The sequence below is a fragment of the Cajanus cajan genome, chromosome 7, assembly GCF_000230855.2.
Source record: "Cajanus cajan strain Asha chromosome 7, NIPB_CcT2T_4, whole genome shotgun sequence".
Classification (NCBI taxonomy): Eukaryota; Viridiplantae; Streptophyta; class Magnoliopsida; order Fabales; family Fabaceae; genus Cajanus; species Cajanus cajan.
In genome coordinates this window covers 40,988,254-40,997,497 of record NC_138523.1, presented here as the reverse complement: position 1 = coordinate 40,997,497, position 9,244 = coordinate 40,988,254, and the positions used below count along the sequence as shown (strand labels likewise).

The 9,244-nt window shown below is 34.1% G+C and overlaps 1 protein-coding gene across 1 annotated transcript; it reads left to right on the top strand.

Moving 5' to 3' along the window:
• Window positions 1-5,396: 5,396 nt before the first annotated feature.
• LOC145950024 (uncharacterized) lies at window positions 5,397-7,812 on the top strand. The gene is made up of 2 exons (XM_083060937.1): window positions 5,397-5,567; window positions 5,899-7,812. The coding sequence occupies exons 1-2, from the start codon at window positions 5,397-5,399 to the stop codon at window positions 7,810-7,812; spliced, it is 2,085 nt and encodes a 694-aa protein (XP_082917063.1).
• The last annotated feature ends 1,432 nt before the right edge of the window (window positions 7,813-9,244 follow it).

Sequence of the window (9,244 nt, the reverse complement as noted above, 5' to 3'; positions counted from 1 at the left end):
TTTTACTATTTTGAAAAATATTTTCTAAAAATAAAATTATTTGATGTTGTGTTTTCTAAACATGTAAATGAGGGAAGTACTTGAAGCAAAAATACACATTTGCCTCGACACTTTCGATACTATCGAAGAAGTCACACATACCTGTAACTATTAAAAACTTGTTTTATGTCATGCATGCACATGAAAAGTAAAAGAAGGGGGGTGGGGGAAGATAATGTAAAAATTGAAAAAGAAAGAAAGAAAATAATGTATAATCAAAAGAATTAAAAATACCTATTAAAATAGGTGAAGAGTGAGAGAAAGATAAAAAATGCATGTAAAAATTGAAAAAAGAAGAAAATGAGTTATGTGAAAAAGAAGAAAAAAGTGTTAAATTAAATATTAGAGTATATAATTAAAAAATTAAAAAAATGGAAATATTTTAAAATTTTACTTTTTTTTAAAAAGGAAGTATACTTAAAAAAAAAAAAAAGGTGTATATATATGAGTCTTTTATTTTTTTTTAATTTTTATTTTATAAGCGGTTGTTTGGGACCCATCTTTGTTACGCATGTTATGAGTGACATGAACTAACCATCCCTCGGCAGCAGAACCTTATAGTTTCCATTAATAATATGAAAAATGCAACGGATAATCATTTTATATATTTGAAAACAAATTTTGTAGTCATATTTAATATTTATTGCACTTAGGAAAGAAAAATGATAGATCTTCCGAAAAAGATTCCGAAAAAATAAAATATTAATTTAAATTATAAAATATTGAATTAAATAATTATTTTATAATAAGTTTATTATAAAATAATAATATTTTAACCTTTTAAAAGATGATTCGAACTTTTTTATTTTGGGAGGATGAAGCAGTGCTCCTTTCGCAATTGTGTTTGTAGTGTGAAGAATGCATGGCATCATGTGAGTTGAAGCTGTAACACTAATGAAGCTGAATATATATAATATTAATTGGATTGTCCATATCTTACAGGTCTATGAAGCTATAAGCAGAGGTTCATCAGACTTCACAGAACTTAGCTGTCCCTTTAAAACGCATGCATTGCCCCTCTCCAATTCGCGCAACGATTCATATCTCAATTCCTACAACTCTGTATTAACTAGTTTAGGGTTTAGGGTAATTTTGAAATTTTTAATGAAATGTAATCAATAAAAAATGTGTTTGAAGAATGACTCAATAAATGTATTACGTGTATGTTTAATATCTTATTAATTTTTGTCTATTTTATTTGAAATGACTTTTTTTTAATCTTTTTATATCTATAAATTACCTTATTCAAATTTTGCTGTTATAATTGTAATTTTGATATATAATAAAATATCATTTTATTTTAAAAGATGTGGAAAGGTATGAAGTGAGTAGAGTATGAAAATGTATAGCAGAATTTATGGGAGAAGGATCGAAATTAACGGTGGAGTAGCACTGTGATGATCGTACTAAAGTGAAAGGGATTGTGGAGACTGCAAAACGACATTGAATTGAAGTGAATTGACAACTGAGCTTCATCACTCTACACTTGTGCAATAATCAGCGGAAAGAGAACAAAAAGGTCGTATTATTATTAGGCATAGTACAGTACATCCAAAATTTGCATAGAAATTCTAAACCCTCCCTCTTCTTTTGTTACAAAAAAAAACCCAATAATTCTAGTGTTGGGGCTCTGCCTTTAATTTTGTCTCCAACCACAACCAGCAACAGTGTCATTTAATGCATCTTCTCTTCTCATATACCATTGTATGCATTATTCATAATTAATAATTGTGACTGGCCATCCCATGCATACCCTCTTCCTCATGCCACACACTGGTTACATTTTTTATTTTTTCATAAAATATTATAAAATTGTTTAAACATTAATTAAATATTTTGTAAAGCCTGTGAGAGAGTCAGGATCCCTCCACTGGCATGCCGCCCTAGTAGCTAAGTAGGTTTGCTTATATTCTTTTATATATTTTTTCTGACCCCAATAGCTCATCATGCATGTTCCCCTTCTTAGCTGTGCACTGCTCTTCAATTTTCCTTTCCTCATTCCACTGTGCATGCTTTCGTACTCTCTGTAATTCACTGTTGCACAAGGTGGGTTATGTTTCTCATTTTATTACATTTTTCATTTCTTCTATATATATTCTACCACACCACCGGGTTGTTTTCAATATTCTTGCGTTACTACTTCCCTTGTTTGGCTTTTTCCTTTCTATTCATCTCATTGCTTTGTGCCTTGCAAGTTTGGCATGAAACCAAACCTGAGATGTCCCCTTGTACTTTCAGCTTCTCAGAGTGTAAAATCTGAAGCATGTTCAAAGTGTTTGTGTGGAGGGTGAAAAAGATCACAAAGGAAAAAGTGAAGCTGCCAGCATGATCTAGCTTTGGTTAGTGGGAGGCAGAAAATGCTAATTAACCCTGACTAGGTCATGCTGTGCTAGCCTCACTCCTTCCTCTTTGGAGACCAATACAAAACATTCTTAACTCTCAAACCTTAACAATCAAAAACCAAAAGGTGAGTACTACTGTTTAGCACTTATTTACTCTTGGTATATATGTATAGTATATTCTTTCTGCGTTTCTGTTATGCCACCTTTTTCTTTTCACACTTGCTTCTTTATGGAACTCTTTGGATGGTAACTTGCCTAGGGTTCCAACCAACAAATTAATGAAAACAAGACTTAAAGCTGAGATTTGTACATTCATGGAATATCTGCTTCTGTTGGGGCATCGAAATATATATTTTTTTTCATAACGGTTTTGATTTAAAATGTTTTTAATTAAAATTTATTCTAAATTATTATTTTTTAATTTTTTTTTTTGATAAGCATATTATTTTTTAATTACTTAGCTATTTGACAATGATTTGGAATTTAGATTACTACAAGTTTAGATTTCCATTAATAATTTTTATGGGCACTTGTACTTTAATGCAATGTTACTACTTTCAAGATCATATACTTTATAACACGCGTAATAGATGCAAGTTTAGATTTTCTTTAATAATGTAATGATACGGTTTAATAGTGGAAGAGTTGGTTAGCATGCAGATAATTGTACATCCAAATCTATCGCATCATTCTTTTGTTAGATTAGGAACTAGGAAGTTTGTTTAGACGATTTTTTTAAAAATACTTTTTGAAAAAGAAAATAAGAAAAAAATAGTTTTTCACAAGTTAAGCTTAATTTAAATATGAATTAAAAATATATATTTGAAAAACTAATCAGAGTGAGTTTTTAAAATTAGTTTTATATGCATAAATTAAATTTAACTTTAGGAGTTTATTTTTGTATATTTTTTAAAAGTGATTATTGTATTTATTATCTATGAAAATGTGGATTCAACCATTTTACATGCACTTGTTATCACAATAAATAAGAAGTTTGATATTCATATATTTTATTTGGTTCCTTGGTAACTTAACATCAAATATAGGTTACATTTTTAACATTCTTTTCATAGAATACAAGTTTAATTAATTAAATAATTGTATGGTTTATATTTTTTAATAATTTTTTTTATCAAATATTGAAAGTATATTTTTACTATTTTTGAAATTCAACATATCATCAATTGTTGACATATATAATTGATATTCTTATTAATTGAATCAATTATGCACAGCTTTATATAATTTTAAAATTATTTAGTAGTTAAATATTTTATTTTATTTTAATGTATATTATGATATTCAAAATATATAAGATAATGCATTTAGAAAAATATATGCCATAAAATATCACATATGATTAAATTGATTAAATTTATATTATTCAAAAATGATTATTAAAAATATAATTTTATTAATTTTGACATCGGTGTCAACATATGTAAGATGACCCTTTAGAAATTTACATATTAAAATTTGTTTTGGAATTTGACTAAAACTAAATATGGTTCATTCAATTAAGCGTAATATTTATTTAGATATAATATATTAAGAAATTAGATTTAATCGTAGATATAATTATATTTTATGGTGTTGAATTTGAAATTAAATTAAAATTGAGTTAGATAATAACAAAATTAAACTCTTCCTGACGCGTCATATAATACCCTTCATATGAGGTGAGCAGTGACGAAAAGGGTTATAGTTTGAGTTTGAACTTTATTAGCGACAACTGAACTTTGAACCGTATATTTTATGTATGTTGACCCAAAATAAACCTGTATTTACTGCTTTCTCTTTATATTTATCTTGATTGCATTAAAATTAAAATTATCTCTTCTAGTGTCGTTTTCTTAAATTTTGACACTTGAGAATATCAATTGCAGCATCAGTTGGAATCTAAATACCAATTAAACCAAGTGTTTTGGTTGTTGGAGTTATAAACTATTTAAAAAGAATGAATGTTACTATGCAACTATTTAAAGAATTATGGCTTATAAACAAAATGAATGTCACCATGCAAGTAATTAAATAATACTCCTATATTTTACTTGGAGTTAAATGATTTTTTTACCATTGAAAATATGTTAAAATTCGATTTTATTCCCCAAATTTAAAATATCCTATTTTGATTTCCGACAGTTGTGATTAATTCATCTCCCCTGATACTGTTCTTCACTATTATGTGTGATAATGGTGTTATGTGAATCATTTACCTAGTTTTCATGTTATATATTTGGAAGAGACTAAAATCAAGCTTTTATATATTTTTAAATAAGTTAAAATTGATTGACCGTTTGTATGTTTCGAAAGATCTTGATGAAATATATTTATCATATTAATTTATGCAAAACGCCTAATAATAGTATTAACTTAATATATTAAATATTTCATTTTACTTTGTAGACTAAGTATAGCATTAAATTTGGAAAAATACTCATCTTAAAAATAAATAAAATATTTGTGAGGTAAAATTAGTTGTGTATTATTTTATTAAATTTGATCAACAAGGTCAAGTTAGTGACGAACATGTCGCTACAAATTAAAATCAATAATTTGAACATCTTGTCTATATTCTAGAATTTGTCACAAATAAAAGGTATAAACAATAATGAACACGTGGCTACAACATTGGACTAAGTTGTAACAACAATCAGATAAAAAGAAAGTAACAAGATGATAGAGTTGGAAGGCCCAAACGTATAATGCGAAGCCCATTAAAGTTTAAAGACTATATAACTTAAAGATTGGGCTTTTAAAATAGGCTTGGTGTTATTTTGTTGCATTTTGAATTCTGTTGCATTGTTGTTATTCCCTAAATCTGTGCTTTACACGTGTAGGGTGTAGGCACCCAATATCTTTAGGTCTTTCTTTTATAGTGACTGTATGGAAATTCTTCAAGCATGGAATGAATATCTTTCTTAGCAATAACCTAGTGTAGAATAGTTTCTTCTAGCAAACCTCTATAATTTGGTGCTCTCGTTCTCCTCATGCCTCCCCGTTCTTCTAAGGAAGATGACCCCATTCAACACCTTTCCACCAAATTTACTGACCTCCAGACCCAATTTGAATCCCAGGTTGCCACATTTGAGTCCCAATATTCTACCATGCAAGCTGCCATCAACCAGAACCAAGAATCCTTATCCACCATCATGGCCACCCTTCGTACGCATTTTGGGAATCCAGGTTCGTCCACTTCTGGGGCCTCTATACCTCATTCCTTTTCCTCGGTTGACAATCCCTTTAGTGCCCACTTGCCCTCTAATTTTTTTCCATCTCACACGCCCCCAGCAATTAATTTTTGTGACCCCTCCTACCCGAGACCCCCCCTATTTTCACCAACCCCACTACTGTCACCACATCCATACCAATTATCCCTCCTTTAATACTCCCAAATTCCTCCGTCCTTACTCCTCCCATTCAACCTTCCCCACCTTTTCCTCACTCCCAAATTCGACCCCCCAAATTAAACCTCTTACCGTTTGATGGCTCTGCCCCTTTGGATTGGTTATTTCAGGCTGATCAATACTTTATGTTTTATCAAGTGCCTTGGGATCAACGGGTTCCTATTGCAGCTTTTTATATGCAGGGTGATGCATTAAGTTGGTTTAAATGGATGTTTCACAATAATCAATTAGGGGATTGGCCTTCTTTTGCACGGGCCTTGGAAGTTCGTTTTGGGCCTTCATCCTATGAGAACCACCAGGGTGAATTATTAAAATTACGCCAAACCAGTTCCGTTGCTGATTTTCAGGCTACTTTTGAAAAATTGAGCAATCGTGTATTTGGCATTCCACCGGAAGTTCTGAAGAATTGTTTTATTTCTGGGTTAAATACAGAGATTCAAAATGAGATGGTTATGTTTCAACCCCAGACAATTTCTCAAGCCATTGGGCTTGCTAAATTAATTGAAGCCAAATTCAAAGACGCCAAACCCAAGTTTAACCGTTCCTCCCCTTCTTTTCCTAACCATATACCCTCCACTGCTAAACCGGCCAATTTCGTTACCAAACCCTTGGTGCAGCCCGAATCTCCATCTTTTCCCATTAAACGTCTTTCTTCTCAACAACTACAAGAACGACGGGCTGCTGGTCTCTGTTACAATTGTGATGAGAAATTTCATCCGGGACATAAGTGTGCCACTCCAAAATTTTTGTTGCTACTTTGTACTGATGATGCTGATCCTAATTCAGGTGAATTAGTGGCTGAACCTACTTTGGACGATTACGAACCTAACCCTGCTATTCATTTTCAGCTATCCCATCAGGCTCTCACAGGTGTTCCCTCTCCTCAAACGTTGCGGTTTAAGGGTACTATTAATGGTTGTACGGTAATGATTTTAATTGATTCAGGCAGCACTCACAATATTATCCAACCACGTTTGGCTCACCATTTACAATTGGATATGAGTCCCACTTCCCCGTTCAAAGTTATGGTGTGCAATGGTGAATTTATTCTGTGTGATAAATTGTGCCCTGGTGTTCCTCTTACTATTCAAGAGGCCGTGGTTCAGGTTCCCTTGTACGTGATACCTATTGAGGGAGCTGATGTGGTTCTAGGGATTGCGTGGCTTTGCACTTTGGGGCCAATTCAAGCTGACTTTTCTGTCCCTACCCTCACCTTTAGCCATCTCAATACGAAGGTGACTATCACTGGTGACTCTGGTTCCCCTACCATGTCTTCCTTTCATCAATTATGTCATTATATTCACCAAGATTCGGTAGCCTCCCTACATTTACTACAAGTTTCTCATACAGATCCACGCCCTCCATTACCCCTTTTGGAATCCATTCCTACCTCTACTCCTCCTGAGATTAAAAACCTTTTAATCACTTACGAGGCTGTCTTCCAAATACCTAAAGGCTTACCCCCAAATCGCCCTCAAAATCATCATATTCCCCTTTTACCCAATTCCACCCCTGTTAATATCAAACCTTACCGCTACCCTCATTCCCAAAAGACCATTATGACCAACCTGATTACAGAAATGTTAAATGATGGCATTATTAAGCCTAGTACTAGTCCTTTTTCCTCACCAGTTTTATTAGTTAAAAAGAAGGATGGTACTTGGAGGTTTTGTGTTGATTATCGTGCTCTTAATGCCATTACCATACGTGATCGTTTTCCCATACCCACCATTGAGGAATTGCTAGATGAACTTGGTTCCGCTCAGGTTTTTTCTAAGATTGATCTTCGTTCTGGTTATCACCAAATTAGAGTAAATTCTTTTGACACTTTTAAAACTGCTTTTCGCACCTTTGATGGTCATTACGAGTTTTTAGTGATGCCTTTCGGCCTCTCTAATGCTCCCTCTACGTTTCAAGCTACCATGAATGAATTACTAAGACCGTTTTTAAGAAAATTTGTACTAGTATTTTTTGATGATATTTTGGTCTATAGTAATTCATTCCACGATCACTTGTCACACTGAACTCTGTTCTTCAGCTCCTATTGTCTAACCAATTTTATGCTAAATTTTCCAAGTGTGTGTTTGCCATGCCTTCGGTGGCCTATTTGGGTCATATTATTTCAGGCCAAGGGGTTCAACCTGACCCAGAGAAGATTCAAGCTATCGTAGCTTGGCCTCCTCCACGTTCACTCACGGCTCTACGCGGGTTCTTAGGCTTAACTGGTTTTTATAGAAAATTTGTCCGCAACTATGCAGCGATTGCCACTCCCCTCACCGATTTGTTGCGTTCACCTATTTTTCAATGGAGTTTACAAGCACAACAAGCTTTCACCGAGCTCAAAAGTAAAATTACATCTGTTCCGGTTCTGGCTCTTCCAGACTTCAGTTCGCCTTTTGTCATCGAGACCGATGCTTCTGGCATTGCAATTGGTGCTATTTTGTCTCAGCATGGTCATCCTATTGCTTTCTTTAGCAAACGCCTATGTCCTAAGCTCCAAGCTGCCTCTGTCTATGTCCGTGAAACGCTGGCTGTAACAGAAGCCATAAAAAAATGGCGTCAATATTTGATTGGCCACTATTTTCAGATTATTACTGATCAAAAGAGTTTAAAGAGTTTGCTTACCCAAGCAGTCCACACTCCTGAGCAGCAGAAATGGGCCATTAAGTTCTTGGGCTACCAGTTTGACATTCTCTACAGGCCTGGCAGTCAGAATCTGGTGGCTGACACTTTATCTCGCCCAGAACCGCAACCTTCGATCTTGTTACATATTTCTTCCCCTGTTCCCCTGTTCCTTCAACCTTGGCAGCAATATTTTAAGACAACGGGTCAGGAATTAGTTCATAAATTGCTTCAAATAGATAATGGGCAGGATTTGTTTACCTTTCGCAATGGGCTATTGTATTTCAAGGAACGACTGTTTGTCCCAGATTTTGCTGATTTTCGCCTTCAATTGCTCAGGGAGTTTCACTGTACCCCCGTTGCTGGTCACTCGGGTTTGAAGCCTACAGTTTGTCGTCTCGCTGCTGTTTTTTATTGGCCAAATCTTTATTCTGATACGCGCAAGTTCATTCGAGAGTGCCCTACATGTCAACATAACAAATATATGCCAACAAAAAATTTTGGGTTATTACAACCCCTCAAAACTGCCAACAGAGTATGGGAAGACATATCCATGGATTTCATTACGCACCTTCCAAAATCGTTGGGTCATTCCACCATATGGGTTGTTTGTGATCGTCTCACAAAGTTTTCCCATTTCATTGCCCTTCCTGCCCACTTCACAGCACCGCAGCTCGCTCGTCGTTTCATGGTTGAAATCTTCAAAATCCATGGCTTTCCGAAATCCATTGTTTCGGACAGGGATCCGTTGTTCGTGAGTTCTTTTTGGCGTGAACTTTTTCGCGCCCAAGGCACCACCTTGGCTTTTAGCTCCGCCTATCACCCTCAGTCGGA